Source organism: Jatropha curcas, chromosome 9 (genome assembly GCF_041381405.1).
Source record: "Jatropha curcas cultivar XTBG-Jc1 chromosome 9, XTBG_Jcur_1.0, whole genome shotgun sequence".
In the NCBI taxonomy this organism is placed as follows: domain Eukaryota; kingdom Viridiplantae; phylum Streptophyta; class Magnoliopsida; order Malpighiales; family Euphorbiaceae; genus Jatropha; species Jatropha curcas.
The window spans coordinates 23,237,954-23,253,218 of NC_143159.1; the positions used below are offsets into that span (position 1 = coordinate 23,237,954).

A 15,265-nucleotide genomic window follows, 5' to 3' on the forward strand; every position below is an offset into this window, starting at 1 on the left:
TTGAAAAATTAAAAGTGTTGCATGCAAAATAAGTATAACAACGAGATTAAAGTTTGCGTCACTTCATTCTTGTCATGGTCGCCTTCTTACATTTCGCCTTCCTTGAGCAGAAAGAATCGAATACAGACTATCATTCTTCCCTTATCTCCATAAGCTCTCACTTCTCCACAGCCTTACGCTTTCTTTGTGACCGCTCTTTTAACTGTAACTAAATATCAAAAGGCATGCCAAAATATTTCTCTCGGCATACATAAATAGACGAGCATATCATGTGTTTGATAAAATGATTCTGAGAGAATTTCATGTGGGTCATTTTTTTTTTTTTTTTTTTTTTTTTTGTCGTTCTCCTGTTTTTTCGTCATAACAAATTTACATCATTGTATGCTGCAATTATATTATTGTCTTACTTTATAATTATGGTATAAGAACATGTAACAGATGCCCCTAACAGTTTATCCATAACCTTGCAGTTGAAGCTTTAGATTCACATTTTATATTGAAATTTTATGGTTAGATCTTGGTTTTTGCTCAAAGCTGGAGAAAGTATGTGATTTACTGATTTTTTTTTTTTTTTTCTGTGCCATGGAGTCAGTACAAGTAGCAGTTTATATGTCTTCATATGTTGGTGCTTATTTATTTAATAAGTTATTGGCAACTTTGTGTGTACTGAGATAGAACTATATCACATTGGTAATGCTATATTCTATAGTTATGATCATGTCTGTACTTAACTATCATCAGGCAGCTGACTTACGGTTCATCTTACCAGGCTTGCTTGAACTCATAGATAGGTTGGGGCGAGGCATCTCCTTCTGGAAGCATTTTTCTGGTCTGTGCCTTTTACATGTTTGTCTTAGGTTTACAGAGATCCAAAGTGTTAAAACAAAGTTAATTAGCACATCAGAATGAGATTCCGAATCATTAAATCTATTATACAGCACCCTTTTACTGCATCTATCACTATACGATGGAAAACAACCTCAGCTCAATATGTAGCATCGAGAGCTAGAGAACCTACATTTGACAAACTAATGGAAAGTATAAAAACCTTGCCAAAAGTCATTGCCATTCAAGACCTCATTCTTGCAAACCCTACCAACAACCCACCATCGGTTTCCCTTGATTTCCTTTCTGGACTCTCCCAGAAGCTTCATCTCAATCGTGGTGCACCTCTTTCATTCGCAGATATCCACATGTCTTCCACATCTTCTACAACACGAGATTATCACAACCCTTTTGCAAATTGACTGATACTGCTCTCCAAATTTCCTGCCAAGAAGCAGAGGCTATTAATGCTTCCTTGCCAACTGTCATTGATTGATTGGTTCGGCTTTTATCAATATCCACACCCAAATCGTTGCCACTTCGTGCTATCTTCAAGTTTTGGAGGGAGCTAGCGCTTCCGGATGATTTTGAGGACTCTGTGATATCCCTAAACCCTCATCTTTTTAAACTGTGTGATGCCAATGAACCAAATACACATGTATTGAAACTAGTGGATGAAATTCCAAACAACCATTTTACTGCGGCAGTTGAGAATGGAGGGTGACTGAGTGTTGTAAGGAGGATTGCAGCGTTGATAGAACTGAAATCCAATTTAGTTTCAAGCATCAGTATCCTCCAGGAATGAGATTGAGCAAGGACTTCAGAGCTAAAGTCAAGGAATGGCAGAGATTGCCATATTTAGGGCCCTATGAGGAACTGGTAGAGAAGAAGAGATCCAAGGCAGGGTTGATGGGATTGGAGAAACGAGCAGTTGAAATTGTACATGAATTTTTGGGTTTGACAGTGGAGAAGATCAGCCATTTTAGGAAATGTTTTGGGATTGATTTGAACATAAGAGATTTGTTCTTGGATCATCCGGACATTTTTTATTTATCTACAAAAGGTAAGAGACATACTGTTTTTCTGAGGGAAGCATATGAGAAGGACCGCTTAATTGATCCTAATCCAGTATATGAAGTTCGGAGAAAGCTTCTTAATCTTTTTATTTTGGGTTGCCGAGGTTTGCTTGCTAGTAAATGAAAGCCTGGTGAGACCCAAAGCAATGAAGATTCTGGGTTACAAAGTGAGAACAGAGACTGAAGTTATGGATTGCTGTATTGTATGGATTGCACATTTTTACTATAGAGAATTAACGTATTAATTCTTTGCTTGGTATGCCTATGTCGCTTAGGCTTTTTACTGGAAAAATGTTGCAGTGTCAATCTCCACATAAGATGATTCTTTTTAGCTCAAAGGAAGATGGGAAGTTGTATAGCCACTCAATGAAGTTAAAGAAGCCAAGGCAGTACTTAGGCGTGCTCCAATACAGACAACATGCTTGGTTTATGCTGTTACAGATGCACGCTCCTCAACTTTATCTACCAAGCGAGGGGCAAACGAAAATCAGTTTCGAAGAGTTTGATTCATCTCAATCCTTTGTCAACATTGCCATTCATTCTGATCTATGATCGTGTATTGACATTGTAAGGAATTTAACTAGGAAAGCTTCTGGAATTACAACGCTTAATTGGAATTGGCATTTCTTCATCTGCCAGTCTATGGCATGCCATTGCAGCTCTAATAGAGATGAAGAGGTTTAGAGTTGGTTGACAATATGGAATAGTTGATATCATTTAAAAGGGTAGAACAGTGTCGATTCGATAGAGTGCTAAGCTCGGGCTTGACTCAATTGGCTTGAAACTCAACTTGAAGATCGAGTTTTAATTTTGATACTCAAGCTCAGGTTAACATAGATGTTTTAAACACTCAAATTCAACTTCACTATATTATTCTTAAAATCTCAAATCATATCTGAACGGTGGGTTGTAGCAACCATCTGCAACTGGAACCTGCAGTTTAAGGGCAGATTTCAGGTTAAAATTTGAAAATCTTAAATCAAAGAGACCATGTCTTGGAGGCAATGGCCCCCAGCACCCCTCCATCAGTGTCCACAGCCGATGTCCTCCTATTTTGATAAGGACGTAGAATCCTTCTATTTTGATGAATACATGTGACCATGTAATTCTTTTATTTTGATAAATGTATTAAAATATCTTTATAGTTTGACCCACAATATTCTTTTACAAAAAAAATATTTATATCCATAAATATAAATGATTTTAGGATAGTTTAGTTCTCTACAAATATAAGTTGTTTTTAGAATATCAAAAACTAATTAATAATATTTTCTCAATTTTATCTATCTATATTTATATTAAATGCAAATTATTTTTACAATTTTTAAAAGATAAGTTAGTCATTTTAATGATAATTTTATTATAACTTAGAAAAATTAATTGTTTTTTTTTTTAAAATGTATAGCAAATTTAAATGGCTTGGAATAACGTTGTGAACTACACAATAGGTGGTAACTCTACCCTTTGAATAACATTCATCAAAATAATAAATTTTATGGTGGAGAAAACTCAAATCCGAACCTCTTACTCCCCACACCTGATGATAGTCATTTTATTAGGTTTAATGAGTCAGAATAATATTATGCGTATACAACATGGAATAATTTTTCTTCTGACTCACCAAATTGCTAAAAATTTCTAGATGGAGAGATTTTGAATCTAAAACCTTTTAGTCTTTAGATTAGTTAGGAAATCAACCAAATCGCACTTTGTTGTTATTAAACTATGTAATTTTGATTTAGATCCATTATTCAAAATTATATCAAAATAAATAATTTTATTAATCCATACTAGACTAAAATTAAATTCAATATCAAGATAATTTTAAAATTCAATCACTTTGTCTGCCTTGCGGGCTAAAATAATTGAACGGATGTCAAATTTGCAAATTTAGTCTAAAAGGCTGAACCATTTGATATCCTCTGAAATTTGCAAGTCATATCTATTGCACCCTACAAGACTTTAATTCCTTGAGCGTCCCAATCTAACCTTTTTCTTAAAATTGCATCCTATGTACAATCTGGTCAAAATTAGATAATAAAAAAAATAATATTTGTGGGCCCCAAGAAATTGAGTTAGCACAAAACTCACCGTTTTATTTGGCTTGTGTCGTCCTTCGTCTCTTGCTTGTCAATCTTCCTTCTCACTCTCTCTCTATCATCGATCCCAGTGAAATCCATGGAAGTCTCTCATATCCCTATTTTGCTCTCTTTTTATGTTTTCAAAATTGGCTTGTGAAAGATTTGAGGTTTTCTCAATATACTGTTTACCCTATTTGATCCTTTGAAGCAACGTCTGATATGAACTTCTTTCTTCCTATCATTCTATGTCTAAATTCAGTTGCACAAAATTGAGGATAGTTCTCACCTAAAATCTCTCTCTACTCTATCTATCTGCTTTCTCTAACCATCAAAATATCAAAATCGATCCATCAACGAAGGCCCATATCAAGGGTATGTGAAGTGTAATCTGAGTTTTTAGTGGAAATTCACAGTTCAAAAAAAAAAAAAAAACTTATTTCACAGTTCAATAAGTAAAAATTATAAGAGGGAAATTCTTCTCGTACAACAATGCGTAAGGAGGAAATACATAATTGGGAAAAGAAATACGTACGTACTACAACCTAGTACGTATTTCATGTCTAATTTTTTTTTAAATTTATTTTTGAAAATGACACGTCTTTTTATTCCTCTCTGGGAGGAACAATAACAGAGTTCTTCTGAATATTGGATTTGAAGAGTTTTTCCAAGTCTGGTGTGATACCAAGAGAAATTTGTGAAACTATAGGAGAAAGAGCATTCCACACTGATATTTTTGCGGCTAACGCTTCAACAACAGGCCTACACAAAATATATAATCAAAAGACATTAATTAATCAAACTTACAATAAGAATACTATATATATAATTAAACACTTCATATCTTAATTATAAGTGATTAACTTTATAAATTGCGTTAGAGCATTGTGTGCATATATAATAATTAATTTTGTGTCTTTACAACAAAATTATTCTTTTTTTTAAAGAGCATCTGATTCAGTTGATTCATGCAGTTAATAATTTATTCATATCTAACGACTAGATTATGTATGTTTGGTAAGCGTTTTAATGAGCCACTAATAATTGATAGAAGTTTCAATCAACAGCTAATTCCATTTAGTTTCTAATTCATTCAGCATTTTGGAAGTTTTTATTATAAGTTCATAGTTGATTTGTATTTATATTTTATTTGGACTTTATTAATCTTGTAAAAATAATTACTAATAAAATTATTTTTTAAAATTAATATTTTTTGATTATTTTGTTTAAAATTATTTAAAAAACTAATAATTTCTATTACTTATATAAATAATTATACTGTTCAATGGTTAATTTGCATTTTAACACCAACCGCTACTAAAATTTTACTAAATACCAACATTCATTATGTAACCAAAGATGCAATAAGTATTTCAAATCTACTGACCTAATCAACCAAAAAATAAGTATTTAAAATAAAAAAAACATAATTAATCAAAAAAAATATAATTAATTACCATGTGGAATTGGTGATAGAGATAATAACCTCCATTCCTTCATTGCCAGCAACCGCAGCAACAGTAAAAAACTTTGGCACCAAAAACAATTGACCATCCTCTATTTTAGTATCCAAAACTCTTTTCCCATTAATCCCCACAATTTGCAGGTTTCCACTTCCTTTAACAACATATATCAATCTATTTGTTCCATCAGCAGTGTATGTGGGTGAGTACATAGCATTAGCTTCCAATTTCACATGGCTAACACTTAATCCAACTTTTCCAAGAAATGGGAATTTCTCAGGTGTAAAAATCTTAAGACTACCTCCCTTTTCTACCTCAAGATCAGGTTTTGCACTATCAATATTGTAAACCATGTTTTCTGGAAATTCCAAATGATCAGGGTGAGGGATCTTAATTCCTTGTTCAATAGTAACAATCAAAACCCCATTTTGGCTTTTTGCAAGTTTACATGCTTCTTGTTCGTTCATATTGTAAGCTTGACTAGTAAATTCTGATGAGAAACCTCCTATAACACCTAGACCTCCAGACAAAAGGAAATAGGTGAATTCTCCAGCTGTGTAAGATTTCGAAGTTTCTCCTAAGAAAACTATAACAAGATTTGAATCTCCATTGTTGTACCACCATGAAGCAGATCCTAAAGGCACGGATATTAGATCCCCTTTGTTAAGCTTTAACACCACCTCTTTTGATGAGTTAGGGAGCACCATTCCCACAATTCCATCAGTACCTGTCAGAATAAGGAGATACTGGTCCTAAGGATTTCAGCTCTTTTATGTTTTGTATATACACTTTAAGTGAAAAGCACTTGCCTTGAAGAACATAGCCAATTTTAGAGCAGTCTGCATAATGGGGAAGACCAAATCCGCGAGGTTGAAGAAGAAGCTTTCCTGCCCCAACCTTTGCATCAGCTAATTCAGAAGCTGACCAAGATTTGTAAGAGCCACCCTCTCCATCATATAATGTCTTTTGGGGAAATTTTGGTGATAAGTCCAAATCCATTCTTGATTATCAATTTACATAATTAAAATATTAATTATGTAAAATATCCAACTGTTAATTAGCAGTGAGTGATTATGAGGTAGTGTTCTGGTTGATCTTCTCACTTAATTTATATGAGGAATGGAAGATCTCGAGTTTTAATCCTCTCGACTACAGTTGTTATCAGTAATGTAGTAAGTCAAAGAGATGATTACTCCTTATTGTAAAGTACTAAGAGCTATAGCTATAGTAAGTATTTTTATGGAGCAATAGAGTAATAAACTTTATATTAAAAAAATATTTTTTATAACCCAAGACACTTAGTAGTTGTTATGCACTAAATCCCTTGTTGCCATAATTTGTGGAGCCAGCGTCTTGGAAAAACTTAATATAATTGTTTCAGTAAAAACAGTTATTCAATAAAAATAGTTCATTAAAACAGTAAACGGTACGATAAATTGTTTGAACAGAATACAGTAAACAGTAGATGGTATGCTAAAGTAAAAAAAAAATTAAGAATTTCGGATTTAATATTTATTCAAAATGACATCATTTAAAGGATTTTTTCGAAAAGAAAAATCCACCTTTAATATAGTAAATTGATCAACTCAGTAAACAGTAAATCCACAGGTAAATTAATAATTGGATAAATTTTTAATTTAGGAAATACATAAATCGGTCAGTAAATGATGAGTACTTATTCAATAAATAGTTAACTGTAAGAACGGAATGTCTACTCCTAATTTAAATACCAAATCATAAAATGGGTATATAAAGGTGGAAAAATAACTAGTTAATTGGTGTATATTAACCTTTCAACCTTAGTCGGCTCAGATCCAACTAAATCTGAATTGCACAAATTTCACTTCATGGGTTCTAACATTTGAAACCATAATTTATATATTTTCAAGCATGGTATTAAACTTTTTTTGCGGTCTACTTTAATTGAAATTAGAATTTTTTTTTTTTTTAATAATACGAGTATAGTTGAAACAAGAAATGAAAAAAAAAAAATCATTCAATAGATATCAGTATAACTAATAAATAATATTAGAAAAGTTTTCAGAATTAATAGATTACAAGTTAAAATATTTTGTTAGAGTTTAACTTGAGATAGAAAGAAAAGAAGCATACCTTAATTACAAAGGCAAAAGTGAGACAACGGATTGGAAATTTGTTAAGGAATACTGATGAAAGGAAGAGAGTGTATGATTTATGATAATGAGAAATGGAAGTCAGAGTCTCTACTTATAGAGATCAAATAATGCAGGTTCAGCACATTTTCCATGAGGTAGAAGAGCATTTTGTTGTGCGGTGCCCACTCAGTGGGACCCACATTTGAAATAATTAAAAAAGAAAAAAAACGTGGTAGGTCCCTCCGACATGTAGGACCCATACACAGTTGAAAAAGGAAGAAGAAAATTAAAAAAGAACAAAATTTTCTTCGGTCGGTGATCTATTTTTCGGTGGACGCGTTATAAATAGGAGATGGCGCTGGAGCTTCAACACACAACAAGCCGAGCGAAAGAAAGGAAAAAAAAATTATTTAGAGAGTTGATCAGTTTTAGAAAGGGTTCTAACACGAAGGTAGAGAAAATAGTGAAGATAATTTGGGGTATTTTTGGAAAATATTTTTGCGCGTCACTATTTTTGTATTACTCACTGTGTAAGCCTATTAATTTTAATAGTAGAAGAAATATTCGGTTTTTGTCCCGTGGATGTAGCCCTAAACAGTTAAAAGGTGAACCGCGTAAATATCTGTGTGTCATATTTCTATTTTTCGCTGTGTTATTATTCTCGTAATTTTATTGCCGGGGCCCTAACAAGTGGTATCAGAGCCGAAAGTTCCAACAGATCCAGCCAAGCAGATAGCAGTACCGGATCCGTGGATATATTTTGAAAATAAATATACCACGACGATGAGAAAATTACAACGAGTCCATTGATGCAGTCCGTTCAAAAAGACGTTGCAGAATCGACCTAGTGATGAATAGTAAAATAGTAACTCAAAGTTGATGGCGAACAGTATTATTGGCTGCTGAGTCCATTTCAAGTAAGCCAGCATTATTCACGCAGAGTACTATTCACATGTATAGTTACTATTCACGCATACAAGTACTATTTACTTATATTGTTACTATTCGCGCATACGGTCACTACTCACGTATACGATTGTTGGTGATAATATTCTGCACAAGTCAAAAATGGACAATAGAACAACAGGCACAATAGTTAGACTCAACTCATCAAAATATACAGTATGAAAGATATTAATGGAAGATCTTCTATGCTGCAAAGATCTCTTTGAAAGAATTGAGTTGAAAGGAGTCAGACCAACTTCAATAAATGAGACTAATTGGAAATCGATTAACAGAAAAGCAGTCGCAACTATTAGGCAGTCTGTTGAAATGAGCGTCATAAATCATATCGCTCATGAGAAAGATGCCTATTCAATTTGGAAGAAATTGGAGGACATATACGAGCGGAAGAATGCCCAGAACAAAGCTTTTTTAATTAAAAAGCTTGTAAATCTAAAGTACAGAGATGGCGAAAGTGCTTCAGATCACTTGGGCAAATTTCAAGAAATATTGAACCAACTGACGACGTCAAAAATAGTGTTTAACGACCAGGTGCAGGCACTATTCTTATTGAGTTTCTTACCGAACAGTTGGGAGACGCTGATTGCTACGCTCAGTAATGTGTCAGAAGGGAATCTAACCTTAACCACAGTTAAGGAAAGTATTCTGAATGAAGATACCAGACGTAAGGAGACTGGTACGATTAGCAACTCAGATGCACTCGTTACAGTTACAGAAAGGAGGGGGAAAAGCAAAACCAGATACCCCCAAAATCCAAATAAACGTGACAATTCATGGAGAAGATCCAAGTCAAGAAAAGGTGTCACTTGTTATCATTGTGGCAAGCCCGGTCACATCCAAAGGCACTATAGAAAGTGGAAGAAGGAACAAGCCAAAGAAAATGATGAGGAAAAAGACGATACGAAGGTAGCTTCAGTAGCTATTGATGTTGACACACTTGGTGATGGTAGTGCGCTGATTTCTCATGCTAGTCTCAGTGAGTGTTCCACAAGTCAACAATCTCTTTGGATTATTGACTCTGCATGTTCTTATCATATTTCTTCAAAAAAGGAATATTTTTCATCACTTACCCTCGGAGATTACGGCCATGTCAAGACTTTGAATGGCACGTATGTGAAAAATTGCAACATTGGAACAATATGCGTCAAAACCAATGCTGGTTACGATCTCTGGTTGAAAGATGTGAGATACACTCCTACGGCATACTTCAATATGATCTCAGTTCATTGTCTTGATGAATTGGGTTATGCAAATCTGTTTGTCAACAGAACTTAGAAGCTTTCCAAAGGTAACTGGGTATTCGGTAGAGGAAGAAAGTTCAACACCCTCTACTACACCCAGGCCAAAGTTTGCACGGGAGTAGTGAATGCAGTTGAAGATTCATCTGCTGAGTTGTGGCACCAACGACTTGGTCATTTGAGTGAGAAAGGAATAGAGACTCTCACCAAGAAGAAAATGTTATCTTTGAAAGGTTTGTCTTTAAAAATATGCACTGATTGTTTGTCTGGTAAACAACATAGAGTTTCCTTTCATAGATCCCCTTCTCCTTCTAGAAAACCTGGTATTCTAGAATTGGTACACACTGATGTTTGCTCAATGGGTAACAAATCCTTGAGTGGTTGCTCTTATTACGTCAGCTTTATTGATGACCATTCTAGAAAGGTGTGGGCTTTACCAATTAAGTCAAAAGACCAGGTGCTGGATATGTTTAAAGTCTTTCATGTCAGTGTTGAAAGACAAACGGGAAGAAAGTTGAAATGTGTTAGAGCTGATAATGGTGGTGAGTACAGAGGACCATTTGAGAAGTATTGCTCAGAACACGGCATCAGACTTCAGAAGACAGTTCCGAAAACTCCACAACAGAATAGAGTTGCAAAGAGAGTGAACAGGACCATTGTTGAAAGGGTTAGATGTATGCTCTCTCATGCCAAACTTCCAAAAACCTTTTGGGCTGATGCAATGAATACTGCAGTTTACTTGATCAACCTTTCACCTTCAAACCTCCCTCAACGGAGATGTACCAGAAAAGGTGTGGTCAGGGAAAAATATTTCTTACGATCATCTTAGAATATTTGGCTGTAGAGCTTTTGTTCATATTCCAAAAGATGAAAGATCCAAGCTTGATTCGAAGTCAAAATAGTGTATCTTCTTGAGTTATGGAAATGAAGATTTTGGGTACAGATTATGGGATCCAGTTGAAAAGAAGCTCATCAGAAGTAGAGATGTCGTATTCCTAGAAGACCAAACCATTGAAGACTTTGAGAAAAATGAAAAGCCAAAGTCTATCAATGAGTTTCCTGTTAGTCTTGATGCAGAACCTCGTGTAGAACCACAAAATGATGAAGAAGACGATGGTGAACCAGTTCACAATGATGCTGAACCAGGTCCTACAGAAAACTGCCTCAATTGAGAAGATCTGCAAGAGGCAGGATACCTTCCCAGAGATATTCTCCTAATGAGTATGACTTGTTGACTCAAGGGGGAGAACCATACCAGGAGGCAATGGAAGATTGTAAAAAGAATGAGTGGTGGAAAGCCATGCAAGATGAAATGGAGTCCTTGCATGAGAATCAGACTTATGAGTTGGTGAAACTGCCTCAAGGTAAGAAGGCACTGAAAAATAAATGGGTGTTCAGGTTGAAGACTGAACAGAAAAACTCACAGCTGAGGTACAAGGCAAGACTGGTTGTGAAGGGTTTCGGTCAGAAGAAAGGAGTTGACTTTGAAGAAATTTTCTCACCCATAGTCAAGATGTCTTCTATCAGAGTTGTGCTCGGTTTGGCAGCTAGCCTGAATTTTGAGATCGAGCAACTTGATGTAAAGACTGCTTTCCTCCATAGTGACTTAGAGGAGGAAATTTATATGGAGCAGCCAGAAGGGTTCAGAGTCAAAGGCAAAGAACACTTGGTGTGTAAATTGCAAAAAAGCTTGTATGGCCTCAAACAAGCTCCCAAACAATGGTACAAAAAAGTTTGACTCTTTCGTGGTAAATCACGGGTATGAGAAAACTACTTCTGATCATTGTGTATTTGTGAAAAAGTTCATAGAAGGCGACTTTATTATTCTCTTATTATATATGGATGATATGCTTATTGTGGGCCAAGATGCTAAGAAAATTGAGAGCTTGAAAAAGGAGCTTGGAAATCCTTTGCCATGAAGGATTTGGGATCGGCAAAACAGATTCTCGGAATGAACATCTCCAAAGACAGGAAAAAGAGAAAGTTGTGGCTGTCTTAAGAGAAGTACATCGAGAAAGTTCTCAGTAGATTCAATATGAGCAATGCGAAACCAGTTTGTATTCCACTTGCAGGTCATTTCAAATTAAGTCTCAGTCAATGCCCTTCAAGTGAGAAAGAAAAAGAAGAACTGAAGAAGATTCCTTATGCATCCGCCGTTGGCAACTTGATGTACGCCATGGTATGCACAAGATCGGATATTGCTCATGCTATTGGTGTTGTTAGCCCATTTCTTTCAAATCCAGGTAAAGAACACTGAAATGCAGTGAAGTGGATTCTCAGGTATCTTAAGGGCACTTCCAAAATCTGCTTATGATTTGGTGATAATATGTAACACCCGCCACCCAGTCCCGAGAGACCCGACGGCGGATGCCACATTTGGTGCCGGAGACACCGTCTTAACTTAACATATAAATCATAAAACTAAAATTATGAATTAGAAGTAACTGAGTATTCACAAGTTTAGCGAGTAAATTTTTTTTTTATTTTTATAATAGCGATTTCATTTCATTTTCCTTGCATTTTTTTTTATATACATTGGGAAAATTCCTACAGAAATATTGTAAGAATATCCCTTTAAAAACTGAGCTCGCCAAACATGTGAATACAAACTACTCCCAATTAAACTCTAAACTTCCAACATCTCCAAATAATCTTTATAATATAACAACACTTTTATATTTTCATAATTGAATAAATCCTCAATAGTATTTTAAATCCATCAATTAATTGCATTCATTATATCTATCAAGTCTTAATGAACTAATCATATCAACTGACTTCAAATATTTCATATTCAATCATTTAATAAATCTTATTCTTCTCTCCAAATATACATCAAAATACTTTATAATTACATACTTCAATTATATTTCAAATAACATAATATCTGGAAATGTAACAATTATACATGCCATAATTTTTCATTATATAAATCTCAATCGACTACTCCCAAATTAGTCACTTCTGCTTTGATACTATTCTTCTAATCTTCAAGTAGCAACAACATCTTCAACCTACGCGTGATAAAAATCGACGCGCTGAGTATAAAACTCAGTGGTGCTCATAATTCACATACTTACCAAGTTGCGATAGCAACTTACTTTAAAACAAATTTCATAAAATTATTTACAATCATAAATGCATTAAAATTCAACATACATTTCCATTTATAGCAAAACAAATAGCACATATACTAGTAATTAATAACATAAAGAATTTAATTCTTTATACCATAAATCCTTTACTTAAGACATTTTATCATCATAAATACTTTGGTTCCTTCAAATAAACTTATAATTATTAACATAAATAATTTAATTCTTTCAAATCATAAATTCATTACTTAAACATTATACCAATACATATACTCTTTATTTTTAATACTATGTATCGAAATATCATGCTTTGAAAATTCATTTGATAACATAATCAGTAATTTCCAAAGTAATGTTTACTAAAATAATATGATCTCATTCGTTTAATTGTATTACAGATATTTTCCATAGGGCTCGCATACACTTAGGAGAAAGAGAAGCAGATAAGTTTTCAGAACAGATTCAGAATGGCCTTAGGTTGCCAACAGATTCAGAACATATAGAGCGCGTCCGCCCTAACAGAACAGAAGACACCCACGTGTCTAGCATATGATCATAGTTTCTTATCAGAATGGCATCAAATGTCGAGCATGCTCATTAGACAGAATAAAAATCAAATCACGCATCAAATTCACACTAAGTATATTAGAGCCCGAAATCCTTATTTTAATTCTTACTTCATATCACTTATCAGAAAACTTGTCTTATTCGTTAGTCTTCCTAAATTCATAATGTAAGCTTACTTTAGAATCATACTTAAACATAATTACTTAACATAGACAATTTCTTATCATATGAAATCATGCATGTAAGCTTACTTTAGAACTTAAGTAACTCATATACTTAAACAAAATTACTTAATATAGGAAATTTATCATAAATCCCTTTTCTTTTAAAACTTTCTTAAAGTCATAATGAAATTTATCATAAGAAATTTCTTATCATATAAAATCATATTTTCTTTATTCAAAATTCAAAGCACATACACCTTAAATACCCATTTCTTTGTTAAAACTCTAAACATATAAAAGTTATCAAATAATCATATTTATATCATATATATAAAATAATTAAGTAAGCTTTACTACACTAAGGTGGTACCAAGGGGAGGAATTTTCTTCTCCAATTAAGCATGCTAACACAACTCTTATGCACAAAAGTATCAATTTCAACCCTCATCATGCATTATCTAAATCAATTTCACACCTTTCCAATTTATATCCATTTAAACATATCCACAACAACACTTTTCAAACTTATGTCTTATTTTTGTCAAATAAATCTTAAAGGATACACAGAATGAAGAGAACTTCATCACACATAATTCATACCTTCATTTATCCAAATAAACCTATGATTCATGACATAGAAAATTTCCAGCATTAATATAATCTTGACCTTTGCTGACTTAAGTTCTGTGTCTCCAAATTGAGTGATGTTTGATTCATTAGAAAGCTAAGACAAAATACTACAAATGTTATGAAGGGACCACAGCCCAGATCAATCTTTAAGATGGCAAACAAAAGCTAGGAACACAGACCAACAGTCTAGACCTGATTCAGCCGAACTAATTTCAATGTTTATCAAATTCCTACTTATCCAAACACTCAAATCAAACCAATCCAAAACCAGAGAAGTCTCAAGACATAGGGAAACAACTGTTATGAAGAACTCAGAACATAATATTACCATTATAGTGGTCAAAATGGGCACTCAATTCAGTAATGCATGTGGCCCGTCATAACAGAGTTAGTTTAGGTGTTTTAGCCATAAGTTGAGCTATATATATCCAAATTGGACACAAGAGGATGGGTTGGAAAGCTAAGAAGTAGACCTAAAACTTTCATGAAGGACTCAGACACCAATGGAAAATCAAAAGGATCGAAAAACAGTCCTTAATCACACCCAATAACACTTTGTCCTAATTTCAGCTTACTTAAATCATAAACAAGGTAGAGATTTCTACCACATACTCAATACTCATCAAATATCATCTTAAGATCACAAATCCTCAAAGAATAACAAGAAAACTTAAGGCCTTATTCATCAATAGGTTCTGCCACTCTTGGAGGATGAAGAAGAAAATGTTTTCCTCATCAATTCAACATATAAGCATGCTTAGAAATCTCCCAAGAACACATGTATACCACCAAAATTCAATAATCAAATTATTTCATATAAAATTTCCAATTTTCACAAAATAGTATAAACTTCACAAAATCAAAAATTTAAACAAGGTAAGAGGATTTATGAACACTTACCTTAAACATAAGCTCTAACAAGCTTAAATAAGACTCTTGATGCCTTAGTTTTCCCTTGCCTTTGGTAGGAAGTTATCCACCCTTTGTCCTCCAAATTACTTGAAATTATTCACCAAATATCATTTCTCAAGCTTTAATCTCAAAGATTGATT

General features: G+C 33.8%; 2 protein-coding genes across 4 annotated transcripts; one reads left to right on the top strand and one right to left on the bottom strand.

The window, feature by feature from the left end:
• On the top strand, positions 1-2,927 carry LOC105650391 (protein ROOT PRIMORDIUM DEFECTIVE 1). Its single transcript, XM_089725635.1, is given in 4 exon segments — positions 1-304; positions 770-1,167; positions 1,170-1,535; positions 1,538-2,927. Coding segments are annotated over 3 exon segments (1,176 nt in total). The 5' UTR covers positions 1-304; positions 770-905; the 3' UTR covers positions 2,086-2,927.
• A 1,514-nt stretch (positions 2,928-4,441) lies between these two features.
• Positions 4,442-7,675, bottom strand: LOC105644004 (legumin type B). Of its 3 annotated transcripts, none has more exons than XM_020683192.2 (4): positions 7,555-7,675; positions 6,252-6,591; positions 5,437-6,169; positions 4,442-4,741 (listed from the first exon to the last, which is right to left on the bottom strand). In XM_020683192.2, exons 2-4 carry the CDS (start codon positions 6,439-6,441, stop codon positions 4,585-4,587), a joined length of 1,080 nt encoding a protein of 359 aa, XP_020538851.1. In that variant the 5' UTR covers positions 6,442-6,591; positions 7,555-7,675; the 3' UTR covers positions 4,442-4,584. The 3 variants fall into 3 exon arrangements, with proteins under 3 accessions (XP_020538851.1, XP_037494832.1, XP_089581778.1); XM_037638904.2 differs by having other exon boundaries at positions 6,252-6,442; positions 7,555-7,631; XM_089725652.1 differs by having other exon boundaries at positions 6,252-6,492; positions 7,555-7,631.
• Between the last annotated feature and the right edge of the window lie 7,590 nt (positions 7,676-15,265).

Excerpts from the sequence above, each read along its gene's own strand:
- LOC105644004 (XM_020683192.2), bottom strand. The coding sequence starts at position 6,441 with ATGGATTTGGACTTATCACCAAAATTTCCCCAAAAGACATTATATGAT. Across the intron at positions 6,170-6,251 it reads AATTGGCTATGTTCTTCAAG|GTACTGATGGAATTGTGGGA; the intron begins GCAAGTGCTTTT and ends TTATTCTGACAG. Across the intron at positions 4,742-5,436 it reads TCTATCACCAATTCCACATG|GCCTGTTGTTGAAGCGTTAG; the intron begins GTAATTAATTAT and ends TATTTTGTGTAG.